The sequence below is a fragment of the Schistocerca cancellata genome, chromosome 5 (genome assembly GCF_023864275.1).
Source record: "Schistocerca cancellata isolate TAMUIC-IGC-003103 chromosome 5, iqSchCanc2.1, whole genome shotgun sequence".
Taxonomy (NCBI): Eukaryota; Metazoa; Arthropoda; class Insecta; order Orthoptera; family Acrididae; genus Schistocerca; species Schistocerca cancellata.
In genome coordinates, this window is record NC_064630.1 from 364,161,079 (window position 1) to 364,176,228 (window position 15,150).

Genomic DNA, 15,150 nt, shown 5'->3' on the forward strand with positions numbered 1-15,150 from the left:
TGAAGATGATGTGCTCTTATCTAAAGTGCCTGTGCAGGATGTTGATAATGTACTAATAGATTTAGGACAGGAGATAAGTGAGAATGTAGAGGATAGGCTGTTGAGGGTCGATGAACCCAGTAGCTGTGACCAGTTGTCACTTGAGAAGGAAACCGACGAGAATGGTGAAAGTGGTTTAGCTGTAACTAGTGTTATGCCCGGTCTGGAGACGCAGAATCGCTCAGACTGCAGTAATTTGGGTTATGTTCAGCAAACTAAATGTAATGAAGTCGTGCGGTGTTTCGATTTAAAATTAATAGACCGACTGGAAAAGGCAGCTGAAAATGTAATTCAGGAAACCCCTACACACTGTGACCTAAATGTAATGAATACAGATGTCAATCACTTTAGTTGGAGACAAATCCAAAAGGAACTGCTAGATGAATTTGAGAAACCACCTGTACTACCTAGAATAAGCCACCCTATAATAATAGTGAATATGTTGGGTATCAATGTACGTTGTCTCTTAGACAGTGGAAGTGAGGTGAGTGCAATATCTCAGTCCTTCTTTGATGCATTACCTGGTAAAGACAAGCTTACAGTAATGAGGGTATCAGGACTAAGAATAATTGGTGCTACTGGCAAGGTGTCAAAAACGGTAAAGCAAGAAGCTTTGCTGCCCTTTAACATTAATGGTAATTTAGTTGATCATCCATGTTTAATTGTAAACAATCTCAGTATTGAGGTTTTAATTGGCATAGATTTCTTGTCAAAATATCAGAGTGTTGTGGACTTTGAAAGAAGCCAGTTAAAAATGGTCTTACCAATAACCGGAGTAATTATAGTACCTTTTAGTGATAAACATGTAGTAACTGATGATGAAACTTGGGAGCTGCCTGTACGAGTTCTGAAAAATAGGAAGTATTGGGACGAAGGTGTTAATCTTAGTAACAGTAAGCTGAACACAGAAGAAGAAGAATAAGCAATTATTTTAGACAAAATAGAAGCTAAATTGCAGGAAATCGATAAAATTTCCGCCAATCAAAAGGAAGAACTGAGACAGGTTCTAAAAAGGCATCATAAGGTATTTTCAGATCGACCTGGCATAGTCAAAGGTTATGAATGTCAATTAAAGGTGAAACCCGGACAAGTGTTTTTCAGGAAGCCATACCAAATACATGTAGCTAGGAAGGAGGCGGTTCGAAAGGAAATACAGAGAATGCTGGAGTGGGGTATGATTGAGAAAGCGGTCAGTGACTACAATAATCCTCTTGTTGTTGTACCAAAAAGAGACGGGAGTGTCAGATTGGTCTTGGACGCTCGTTGGTTAAATGAAATAGTGGTTAGGGAAAGTGACAGACCGCAGAACATGGACGAGTTATTGCAAAAATTCCGGGGAGTAAAATTCTTAACTTCTATGGACATCACGTGTGGATATTGGAATTTGCCACTGGCGGAAAGTTCGAGGAAGTACACAGCTTTCTTGTACGAAGGAGTTTGTTACCAATACCGTGTGGTACCTTTCGGACTTAATATCTCTGTTTGTACCTTCGTACGTGTGATGTGCCATGTTTTAGGACCAGCTTTAAGTAATAACAGTCTACGTAGATGATCTGTTAATAGCAACTCCTACCTGGGAAGAACATATAGCTTTATTAGAGGAAGTGTTAGAGGCTATTGAGAGAGGTGGCATGAAACTAAAGATTGAAAAGACAGAGTGCTTTAAAGAGGAAATAGGTTTCTTGGGATATAGGATAAGTGGAAAAGGTATTCTACCTGACCCAGGGAAGCTAGCAGTCATTGAAAAATTTGAGGCTCCCAGAAACAAGAAGCAGTTGAGATCAATGTTCGGTCTGTTCGGCTTCTATAGGCGTTTTGTTAGTGACCAGGCTTTTAATGCTCCCTGTCTTCACCTCCTGCTGAAAAAGAATACCCCTTGGGTTTGGACAGCAGAATGTCAACAGGCGTTTGAGGTGCTTAAACAATCTTTAATTAACAGTCCAATTTTACATCATCCTGATTTTGAAAAACCATTCTGTATGTCTGTTGATGCTAGTGGCTATGGTATAGCTGTGGAAATATTCCAGGTAGAAATAGAGAACGAACAAGAAGTGCACAAGACTATAGCTTTCGCAAGTCGATCTTTACAGGCAGCAGAGAGAAATTATGGCATCTCAGAACTGGAAGCATTAGCAATTGTATTTGGGGTACAGAAGTTTGAGCAGTATTTATTAGGGCACAAAATAATTGTTTACAGTGACCATAGGGCGTTGACCTTTTTAAAGACCTGTAAGTTGAGGAATTCTCGTTTGGTAAGATGGTCATTGTATCTCCAGCAGTTTGACCTTGAGGTTAGATATATTCAAGGGAAAAACAATCTGGTAGCTGATGGGTTATCTGGAAGTGCGGAGCTCTGTGATGACGCGGGAATTACAGCAACAGACCTAAATGAAGTTCGAATGTTTGCATTGCACGAAGTAAAGGAAGAAAGTGCATTAAAGAGAGTGATTAAGAACTTGAGACGTGAGCAGAATGCAGATGACCAACTGAAATTAGTGAAGAGCTATTTAGGAAATGCGAACTATCCTAAGGTTTCGCAATACTATTGTTTGCATAAAGGTATTCTGTTTAGGAGGAAAAAGATAGGTGTTTCTGAGTGGAAGCTGTGCTTTCCCTAACAACATGTAGGCTTACTAATCGACTATGTACACCTGAGGTATGGGCACTACGGTGCAAAGAAGTGTATTGCAAAATTAAAAGAGAAGGTTGTGTTTAACAACATGTGCCGCCGTGTGGCCAAGCGTCTAGCATCTTGCTTAGTGTGCCAGAAAGTCCGTGCTGCTAACAGCAGAATACAAGGGGATATGCATTCAGTAGAGCCAACTGAAACCCTAGAATTACTGGCTTGTGATTTGTTTGGCCCTCTTCCTGTTTCTAGAGGTGGTTGTACCCATGTTCTTGTTGTTGTGGATGGATTCAGTAAATATGTTAAACTATACCCAATTAAAAGAGCGAATGCAGAAACATTGGTTGAAAAGTTGGAAAAAGATTTCTTCGTGAACGTTGGCGTTCCGAAGAATTTGCTGTCAGACAATGGGCCTCAATTTACTTCTGATAGATTTAAGGAATGTCTAGATAAGGCCGGCGTGAAACATCTGAAAATATCTGCGTATTTCCCCCAAGGAAATATGAGTGAACATATTATGAGGGAATTGAATAGGCTTTGCAGAACTTATTGTGCTCGAAAACACTCAAGTTGGGCAGAGCACATTAAGTATTTTGAGAATGTAATTAACAACTTAAGACATGATGCAACTGGTTTTGCACCTTGCGAATTGATGTTTGGCCAAGAACCTCACAATGTGATTGCAGATATGGTAGAATTCCCTATTCTAACGCAAATATCCACAGACGAGAAGAAACTAAAGGCTAGGGCTAATATGAGAAAAAGAGCGTTGGAAAGGAAGAAGCGTCATGACGCAAAAGCTGTACCTACTAGCTTTGAAATAGGTCAATTAGTCCTTGTTAAAACCAAAGAAAAATCAAAGAAAGTAAATGTAGAAACAAAGAAATTCATGTTCATATACCAAGGACCTTTCAGGATCATAGGAAAACCACATGCCAATGCATATAGGCTATAGTACCCTAAAAGTAAGAAGCTATTAGGTCTAAGGAACGTGATTGACCTAAAGAAATTCATAGGTAGTGAATGAATGCTGTAGGGAGGAGGTTGTTCTGTAACCTCTACACAGTGTGGCAGCTGTGCAGTCCCAGCTGTGTGAGATCTTCTTTCCCTTTCAGGTCTCACTCATTCTTCCTCTTTCCTGTCCTCAAAAATTTCGACCTCTTCTTTCATACATTAAATTTTCCGGTATGATTATCAATACAGCATTAAACCAATGAATGCTGTAGGGAGGAGGTTGTTCTGTAACCTCTACACAGTGTGGCAGCTGTGCAGTCCCAGCTGTGTGAGATCTTCTTTCCATTTCAGGTCTCACTCATTCTTCATCTTTCCTATCCACAAAAATTTCGACCTCTTCTTTGCAGACATGAAATTTTTCTGTCATGTCTATCAAGCCATGAGTTCTGTAACCATTCTATCCACCGATTAGTGAAGAAAAATACCTAATGTGACAAACCTAATAGTGACAAACAATAGAGAAGTATGATGTAATTAAGATACAATGTATTTGAGTAACAAGTATGTATAGAACCCTGGTACTATGGTAAGTACAAAGTATTGTTTTATTGGAAATGGTCCACCAACAGTAATTTAAAAAGATATATGAATTCATATACAAGCAGGATCTGAAGTGGTAGTGAAACCTAGTGTATGCATTAGAGCTAACTAAGAAATAGTAAAAGAGATTGCTTAGTGTTAGGAAAAATATGCAGATAAGTTGTAAGATTAAACTCACCTGGTGTAGCAAGGAAAGGCAGTGTAATAGAATTGAGCAGTGTTTGTGGTTGAGACGTGAAGGACACGTCCCTGAAGTATTTATAAGGTTGGAGCTGGCCATTATTTTAGTGTAGTGTGTGACAGGATACACCTACACGTATTGACGTTATGAGTTGGAGGCGTGAATGCGACCATAGGTACCCTTATGTTAGATGAGACAGAGCAGCTCATGGTGTCCTATAGGTTTAAGGAATTTAGCATTACGCTCGTCCAAAATTACTTGATGCACTTTAGTGGTAGGTCGAGAGAGACTACCTGAGGTTTCAGCGTCCGATCGAGTAGAAATGGATTGCCACGTGAGCAAACTAATCAGCTGCAATACACTATGAATATGAAATAAATGTGCTATCCTATGCTTTAAATATTAATAGAGTGAGTGTTAAATAAGTACATACACTAGCAAAATAAATAAGTAACATAATAACAAACGTGAAACATTAATTCTAGCTCAGCATAAATACACTTCAAAGTAAGTAAGTACCTAATTGCAGATGTGGAACTAACACAACAGCAGAGGACCAATAAGTGGATTTTGTAGTCAACTAAACGTAGTGTGTTTTGAACACTCAGAACTGTACTATTACCAAAAGTTACTCACAAGTACAAAGAAGCTGAGAAAACAACCACTAATTATACTCATACTACTCTAAGAATAAGGTAATCAAAGATGAGTCAGTTAAGTAAATAAAATGCAGATTTGTCAGGAATGTACCGAGCATTGGTTCAGTGTTCCGGCCCAGGAATAATAAATTGATGTTAAATAGGATTCATGATTGTATGCCTTGAGCATAGATTTTCTCTAGTACGTGACTAGCGGCGTTTTGAGCCATTTGTTTACCGATTTTATGACATTTAAGTAACCGCGAGAGTAATGTTGAAAAAGTTCTGTTAGCTTTGTTCCAGCAACATATTAAAGGATAAAATGTATATATCCCCATTTCATTGTGACCCACCCTTAGATGTTAAGTGAACAGAGTCTGAGGCACTCTTTTTGTTTGTTCTACAGGACAAACCAGATAATGGCAGCCTGGTAGCTGCGTGAAAGCGTGGAGTGACTTGGACACAACTCACAGTGACCCCTCCCCTTTCCCCCATGTAATTTAGAGAGAACGTGAAGGACGCACACCATAGCAACTTCCCCTCCTCTACCCTTGTGAATGGAAGTGTAGGACGCCAGCCAAAGCGGCTACAACCACGTGTGTAAAAATTATTTGTGAACTTCTCTTTCAGGTTTAGAAAAGACTGCTAAGAGATAATCATCTGTTTATGTATCATGTTATTTTCTTTGAATTTGTGTATGTAAAAATGTATTTAATGTATTTAATGGATCTAAGATTTTCATAATTTTTCAATTCGTATGTGTTTGTTTGTCTAAGGCAATATGTATGCCAAAATATTTCATTGACTTAGCTTAAAATTTTGAGTAATGACATTGTTTAAAAGGCAGTGAACATGCCCACAATTTAAATAATTAATGTAGGTAATCAGTTTTCTTTAATATTTCTACATGTTTATATTTCAATTTTGATTTTTTATAGGGAGTTAAACTGTACTCTTGCTTCCCTTTTTGTAATTAAATTTTTTTTCATTCATTAACATTCATAAACAAAAAATTTAAGTAGAGGGTGATGTAGGGAAGCAGCCTACTCACGCTGTAGTAAATTCACATCAGTTTCCATTGTGTGCCAGCCAGTCTGCTGTAACTAGCTCTGACGTCATAAATGTTGCGCAATACCTTAAAAATCAAGCAAATGACCTAAAACTTTTCTAGCATGTCACGAATAATACTAAATTAATGTGTGTTAAATATCAGTTCGATAACTTCAGCCAATTTTGAAATTAGGACGTTTTTCTGAAAAAATCATTGGCGCAACAGAAAAGAGCTAGAGACTTCAAAATTTATATTTATATTCATCTTTCATAATGATTTAATAAAAACAGTACTTTGGATTTCATAGATTAAGACTTTAGTAGAAATTCATGATTTTCTGGTTTTCATCTCAAAACTGAAGGAAGCAAGATAGATTAAGTAGGCTAATAAATAAGGCTAGGATGTTTAGATTTAAATAGGTTGGAGGTCCGCTATGACTATGAAGATGTGAAAAGTTTCTTTTGAATACCTATAAAATTATAGCGATAGCGGATCTCAAAAGGGCCAGTTCAGAGCTCATCTGCTGCGTGCAGCGTAATTTAATTAATTCTCTCGCCCAAAATATTTAACTTAGCCACGTCAAAATTTTATTATCAATACTTACCTGCGTGCTGAATGCACGTTTAAATAAAGAGCTTCATCGGCCATCAGCAAAAGAAGCTATAAATTATTATGTAACTTGAAGTGGTGCGTTACTAGCCCAGCGGCTAGTCGGGAGAGCCGATTTGAACAGGCGTTCTCTTAGCCGTCCGCACCGCGGCTATATATATAAGAGCGCTGCGCGAGGAAGGCAAGGGCCCAGTTCTCTCCAGACGCTGAATGGCACGTCAGCTGTGTCGGGAGTCGCGTCGCTCGGAAGCACTGCTACAAACAGCCTCGGGTGCCGTATTAAGTTACTAGAGATACGCGGAACCGTGAAAGCATTTCAAGTAAAGGATTAATTCTGAGATGATTTGCATTATCTAGCTTCAGTTTGCGTATTGTCGTATTTTCACGTGCCGTTGCGGGACAGACATTCTACCAATTATTATAGCGTGGCGTTTGATGAAATATTCTCATCAAATCTTGGCGAGCATTCTTTTAACATTTAATTCGGACATTTATAGTTGCATCAGCGCATTAGACTCTGAACTGCTCTGTTAGTTAGGTTGTAGGGATACTTGTGTTTGTTATCAGTGAATTTCAGAATATACTCAACTATTTTGGAAAATCGTTTTGATTAGAAATCCCGAACAATCTCCTAATTCCGCAGAGCTATAAGCTGCAGCTACAATGGTATTCTCAGATGAAGTGGGCACTAGGAACTCTCTTTACAGGCTCCACGTTTTATTAAATCACTTTCTGGGTGCTAAAAGGTAAATAGAGAGCCAGTGTTGAGAACGGCGAAAGACAGCATTAACAACATCGTAAAAGCCTGAAACTGATTCAAACATTTTGAATTGCAAGCATTTATACAGCAAATTTATTTTTACAACTCACTCGCCGCCCCACACTGTGACCAACCGACACTGGCCGTTCAAAACAAAAACAGAAGACAGACGACTACGCGAATTGACACTATTCAGGTACTAAAACGCGATGCTACAACTCTCAAATACTATAATACGCCCGAAATTTATGATTTAAACAATGCAAGTACCAAAAACACGCAAAGAAATTAAGAATTAAACTATGTAACAAATGAATGAGCTAGGAGTATACGACTTGCTGCTGCAGCTGCTTATCCAACGGCGGCAGGGAGCACACTCAAATTTCTTGATTTAGAACACCAAATCGTTCGTTTCCATTCCTTCACTGTCCATCGGCGTTGCATTTTTTACCACTTTCAATAGCACTTAGCACTGACTACACAAATCAGTTGGTCGTGGGGAGCCGCTCGACCGTTGTACTCCATTCTTTTCATATCCCAAAACTCACGAGTGATTCCCTCCGCTGATTCCTGGAGATTTTTTAATATCCATCCTCCACAGCTCTTGACAGGGCCGAGACTTGTCCCTTCGCGTTTCGATTTAATAATCACATCACCAATAATCGACTGTGTTAACACAGGAAGAGTGGACTTGTCTCTGATAGATTTCTTTATTCAAGAAACATCCAATGAATAGTCAAGTTTCGATGTTACTGAACCCTTCTGACCTCCCCCGTCTTCTGTCTGCTGCTTCTTTACAGGCAACACAACACTCTCGGCCTCTTTTTATACTGGCACCCTTTATATTAGTGGGTGTGCCGCTGCTGACATCTAGTGGCCAATTCCGGATTCCACAGGAGCGGCCGGACGCTTTTCATCAGATAGTGTATGTTCGTATGAATAAAAGAAAAATAAACACATTGCGTACTGCATTAGTCAGAATTATTCTCCACTGTTTTTAAATACTTCGTAATACTGTGCATGTCAAATTTTATTCAAATTCTTAATATCGAACTAAACTTTCCTTTAGGACATATCGCAGTTAGACTCGACAGGCTACATAATATATAATTTCGAGATATTATTACATAATGCATACTTGATTTATGGAAACTAATATCTACGAGAGTATTCGAGATGAGTAGAAGAGAAGATTAATGTTTGCTTACGTAGTATAGCATGAGCGCTGTCAATGGTAACCAGAAGAGGCTGTCGACGGTTCCTTTACTGCCGAAATCCATCAAGTAGAAGTACGTTCCCAGTGCTGCCACAGTTACAGCGCAGCCTCCGAACGAAAAGAGTGCGAGGGGTCTCCTGCCCACTCGATCCACGAGGAGGACTCCGAGGATGCCGAAGGCGACCTGGACTGAGCTGAGGATGATGGCCGACACGCTGGCGTCTAGTGAGCTGCCGGTGGTCTGGAAGATCTGCGTCGAGTACACGCCCATGGTGGCGCTGCCTCCGAACACCAGCACGGTCACGTAAGTAATCGACAGCTGTCATAAGGAAAGAACAGTCTCGCTTTACTGACAGGAGGACAAATTTAGGTGATCGATATTCAGCACGAACATAGAAGTTTTCAAGACACAAAGGCATTAAAGAGTTTAGGTGCCTTTTGGCACTGATCTACATCAATGAGACAAGTTCAAAATTTGTGCCCGAATGGGATTCGGACCTGCAAGTCCCGCTTGTTAAGCAGATGGACTAACCACTACGACATACGGACACAGTGGTCACCACATCCGACCGGACTACTCTGGCACGCCTCCTGTCAGACGCAAATTCTCATCTGATACTACATACTAATGATGTAACACCCCTGCTCGTTAGTCTCATTACGTGTGGCGTTTCGCCAGTTCCTGTAAGAGCTTGATGTGCATCTGGACTGAAGGTATCATTGGCCGTCTTCGCCTTAACTATGTACATGTGATGTCTGCTCTTTCGGACATGTCCAAAAGAACATATACCAGTTGATCCTACGTCCAATATGAATCAAGCCACAAAGGAATTAAATACATCAGCATTGATTTATGTGAATGAGGCAAATTGAAAAATGTTGACGGACCTAGATTCGAACCTAGATCTTCTGATTACTAGGCAGATGCGCTGAAGAGCATACCATCCGGACACAGTGGTTACCATAACCCCAAGGACCACCTTAGCCCATCTCTGGTCAGACCGAAATTTTCAGCTTATATCACACACTACTGACGCAGTGCCTGTGCTCAGTAGGCGTCGATTTATAGCAACGGGGCAAGTAGAAAAGTCTGAAAGAAGAGATGCAACATATATATAATTAAGGTTAAGACAGCCAATGGTTCCTTCGGGGCAGGTGTACACCAAGCTCGAACTCACACATGGATCGGCGAGAAATCGCGAGTAAAGAGGGTAATGAGCAGGGGCACTATGTTAGTAGTGCGTTGTATCAGTTGACGATTTGGATCTAACGGGAGATGTGGTAGGGTAGTCCATGCAGTTGTGATGACCACTGCCTTTGGATGGCGTAGTCAACAGCGCATCTATCTAGTAAGCTTGAGACCTCGGTTCGAATTCCAGTCTAGCACAAATTTTCAACTTGTTCCATTGATATACATCAATGTCCACTGGCAGATAATGTCTTCAGTTCCTTCGTGCGTTGTTTCATAGTGGCTGCAGGATCAAATTTGTGTCTGTTCCTCGTCATAGTGTGAAGCAACTTTCCGTGAATAAAACTGATGTTTCAGCCGCAATTGCAGTGTCCTCCCTTTGGGTCTGCTGGTGTACTTTGCTGCCCAGTCTTTGATTGGTTTCCTCTGAAGGGGATCTGACGTAGGCTGTTGCCCCTTACAGTACGTGCCGTAATCAACAGCGATAGGCGAGTTGTGTTTGCATTTCTGTTTTCATCAGGTGGGACATGGCACTATTGTAAGCGATAACAGACAACAAAAGATCCTCACATCTTTCACCAGAGGAGGCCAGTAATGTGAACGATTTTAGAATTGTGACGTGATGCCGTGCTCAGTAGAGGAGCCGTGATGAAATGTAATGGAACCCAGACGATAAAGTACGCTAGTATACCAACAAAAATGCTGCCGAAAAATAGCCATAAGGTCTGTTTAGATGACCGACATTTGTTTAACGATATGAAACGACATTATACCCAGAAAATATTTATGTTGATTGTCTCCGGACACAGAAACCAACGCGGTTATATTCAATACAAAGTCCGGATTAAGCTGCTGACTACATTCTGACGCAAGTTCTTTTCAGTACCAGACTCCATACTGAAAGTTTAGGCTTAGAAACACAGGGATGGCACTTACGTCAGTTAATAGTCAACATCTCAATAGATACATTAAAATGTGGACTATATGAAACCACAATAAAAGAACGTCTTTCAGAAACATTTTAGATCGTGGCTGTGAAATCAAATATAACAGCAAGTTTATCGAAAGATGCTGGGAACAATGCCCTGTATCAGAAAATTCATGACACTTATGTTCACACACTTAATGTTAATGGTTACTAACGTAATGATGACGAAAGACGAGAAAAGGGGAAATTGAGGAGAGAAGCCATTTACGTAAAATCCCATTACCGGAAACTTAAAAGAGATTACTAATATGGAATAACGGCAAAAATGTACGGCATCCACCACCAATAGCAGAGGTGTATAAACTTCCGTACAGTTGCGGATAAGTGTAAGCCCAGCCTAAATTATTATGGAGCCATCGCCAGCTTGCACAGATCCTTGTTGACACTTTGGGTCCTTGGCTTCGTAGGGTCTGCGCAACACTAGAATTCTACCTCAAGTCGTACGAGCAAAAATTTGAACAGGCCATGGTTTTCCAGTCATCTAGGATCCAAAGGACATGGTCACAAACGAAGAAGAGGCGCTGCAGGCGGTGCTGTTCTGTCAGTAAAGCCACTCGTGTCGGTCGTCTGCTGCCATTGCGCATTAACGTCAAATTGCGCCACACTCTCCTAACGGATACGTCCGCCGTACGTCCGTCATCAGTTTCTGCGGTTGTTTCACACCGTGTTGCTCGTCTGTTAGTACTGACATCTCTACATGAACATCGCTCCTCTCGATCTTTAAGTCAAGGCCGTCGGCAACCACCCTGTCAGTGGTGAGAGGTAATGCCTGAAATCAGGTATTCTCAGCACACTCTTGACACTGTGGTTCTCGGAATTCTGAATTCCATAAGGATTTCCGAAGTGGAGTGTCCCATGTGTCTAACTCCAACTACAATTCCAAGTTCAGTGTCTGTTAATTCCTATTATGTGGCCATAATCACGTCTGAAACCTTTTCACTGAATGCCTGAGTACCAATGACAGTTACGTCACAGCAGTGTCCGTTTATATCTAGTGTACGCGATACTGTCACCATCTGTATAAAGGGTGTTACAAAAAGGTACGGCCAAACTTTCAGGAAACATTCCTCACACACAAATAAAGAAAAGATGTTATGTGGAAATGCGTCCGGAAACGCTTAATTTCCATGTTAGAGCTCATTTTAGTTTCGTCAGTATGTACTGTACTTCCTCGATTCACCGCCAGTTGGCCCAATTGAAGGAAGGTAATGTTGACTTCGGTGCTTGTGTTGACATGCGACTCATTACTTTATAGTAGTAGCATCAAGCACATCAGTACGTAGCATCAACAGGTTAGTGTACATCACGAACGTGGTTTTGCAGTCAGTGCAATTTTTACAAATGCGGAGTTGGCAGATGCCCATTTGATGTATGGATTAGCACGGGGCAAGAGCCGTGGCGCGGTACGTTTGTATCGAGACAGATTTCCAGAACGAAGGTGTCCCGACAGGAAGACGTTCGAAGCAATTGATCGGCGTCTTCGGGAGCACGGAACATTCCAGCCTATCACTCGCGACCGGGGAAGACGTAGAACGACGAGGACACCTGCAATGGACGAGGCAATTCTTCGTGCAGTTGATGATAACCCTAATGTCAGCGTCAGAGAAGTTGCTGCTGCACAAGGTAACGTTGACCACGTCACTGTATGGAGAGTGCTACGGGAGAACCAGTTGTTTCCGTACCATGTACAGCGTGTGCAGGCACTACCAGCAGCTTATTGGCCTCCACGGGTACACTTCTGAGAATGGTTCATCCAACAATGTGTCGATCCTCATTTCAGTGCAAATGTTCTCTTTACGGATGAGGCTTCATTCCAACGTGATTAAATTGTAAATTTTCACAATCAACATGTGTGCGCTGACGAGAATCCGCACGCATTGTGCAATCACGTCATCAACACAGATTTTCTGTGAACATTTGGGCAGGCATTGTTGATGATGTCTTGATTGGGCCCCATGTTCTTCCACCTACGCTCAATGGAGCACGTTAACATGATTTCATACGCGATACTATACCTGTGCTGCTAGAACATGTGCCTTTACAAGTACGACACAACATGTGGTTCATGCACGATGGAGCTCCTGCACATTTCAGACGAAGTCTTCGTACGCTTCTCAACAACAGATTTGGTGACCGATGGATTGGTAGAGGCGGACCAATTCCATGGGCCTCCACGCTCTCCTGACCTCAACCCTCTGGACTTTGATTTATGGGGGCATTTGAAAGCTCTTGTCTACGCAACCCCGGTACCAAATGTAGAGACTTTTAGTGCTCGTATTGTGGACGGCTGTGATACAATACGCCATTCTCCAGGGCTGCATCAGCGCATCAGGGATTCCATGCGACGGAGGGTGGATGCATGTACCCTCGATAACGGAGGACATTTTGAACATTTCCAGTAACAAAGTGTTTGAAGTCACGCGGGTACTTTCTGTTGCTGTGTGTTTTCATTCCATGATTAATGTGATTTGAAGAGAAGTAATAAAATGAGCTATAACATGGAAAGTAAGCGTTTCCGGACACATGTCCACATAACATATTATCTTTCTTTGTGTGTAAGGAATGTTTCCTGAAAGTTTGGCCGTGCCTTTTTTGCAACACCCTGTATATGCATATCTCTCTCCTCGGCGTGGTTGTAATCGGGAAGAGAAAGGTGTTGAGTTAGATAAAGTGTGGACTTCAATTTAGCGTCAACAGAATGAGAATCTATTATTTTTATTACAGGATGACAGTCGATTATTTTTATTCGAGAACGAAAGTGCCAGCCTGGGATAATCTAGCAATCGCCCTCAAGCGACGTATAATGGTGACCTGTGGTCAGCTCTATGAATGCGGAACCCATCGAGTCCGTGATGAAATTGCCGTTTTACTTCCATGGTTCCCGCAGTCGGATATGAAAAGTCAGAGAATACTCTTAGTCTTATGTAAGGACCACCCCCTCTCAGACCGGAAGTTTTAACTGAAGTAAACACCGACCGTGACCACCAATATTGCATGGACAAATAAAATGATTACGACTGCCTGAGAAGTAGGAGAAGACACTCGTGCAACCCGAGAGCTAACGCCTCTAAAAATGATAGTTCTTGACATAAAGCGGCTGTGTTAACTTACCAAGAAGGCCCTCCGCGCTCCGGCGTTCCTCCGCAGTTCCAGGAAGGCGTCCGCGGCGCTGATCTCGTTCTTGGTGCGCTCTTCTAAGGCCTTCTGGATGGCCTCCAACTCGCCTATTACATCTTTATTCGAGCTTTTCCCACGCAACCGCATCAGGGCCTGCGCTGCCTCCTGCGAGCGGTGTTTGGCAACCAAGAAGTACGGACTCTCCGGCATCCACCAGAACGACGCCACAAACACGATGGGGCCGGCCATCATGAACTCCGTCACGCCGTCGAATGGTGCATAGGAAGCCACAATCATCATCAGGAAGGCGCCTACACCGGCCATCAGCGGACCAAGCGAGACCAGTAAGCCTCTGATGTGGTCCTGTGCTATCTCCACCACATAGAGAGGAAACACCTGTGGGAAAACCGTAAAACGTTTTCAATTTTAGCTTTACATACATTCTTAAATTTTCTCTCTTAATCAGATGAATATCATTTATTAGTGAAAATACAGAGAGAAATAAAAATTAATATTAGTAGTTCTTACTTTTTCTTTAAACAATTTGTGTGTCGAATGTTTGATTCGAACTATTCTCGCTGTTGACGACAACGACCGATGTGACGCCGTTTGTTAGTCATACGAGCACACTGCCGCCTGAGAGATCGATCTTCCGGATGCGATTCTCTATACAAACGGAACAGAAGAACGGCTTTGCTAACCAAAGAGTACACAGCCAGTCGCAGTACTTACGCTCGCCGCGAGGCGCCGCTAGGCCACTTCATGTGTAGCAGCAGTGTAGTGCAGTTGTGCCAGTCTACAGTTCGTAGCCGCGCTTAGTGGTCAGCCAGCGCCGATGTTAGTCATCGTCTGCAGGTCAGTCATTGATGCCACCAAGTCCTTGTAGCCCAGTTGTAAAGTTCCGTAATAGTACTACAGTAAAGTCAACAGTACTAAGTTGGCAGTTATAAAAAATTCTACGTTCTGTCATGTCGACAACCAACTTAGTCTTCAAATTCACTGGATTCAACATTCAAGATTACAAGAGATTAACTGATCACGGCAAGACTTGTGACTTGTAAATTATCTCATTGTACAGACGCTTAGTCTAGTCGCGTCTTCTATAATTGTCAACCAACAGATCATGGACTGCAACAAAGTTAAGTAAGAAATACTTTCTTATTTTGTACTATTGCTAATTAA

At 41.7% G+C, this 15,150-nt stretch overlaps 1 protein-coding gene across 1 annotated transcript in view; it reads right to left on the reverse strand.

The window, feature by feature from the left end:
* LOC126188537 (facilitated trehalose transporter Tret1-like) overlaps positions 1-15,150 on the reverse strand; it is a 91,756-nt gene that overhangs the window by 40,051 nt on the left and 36,555 nt on the right. The window contains exons 3-4 of the mRNA XM_049930137.1: positions 13,963-14,364; positions 8,667-8,993 (exon numbers count right to left, since the gene is read on the reverse strand). Of these exons, the coding sequence (XP_049786094.1) occupies positions 8,667-8,993; positions 13,963-14,364 (729 nt within the window). The remainder of the gene's footprint in view (positions 1-8,666; positions 8,994-13,962; positions 14,365-15,150) is intronic.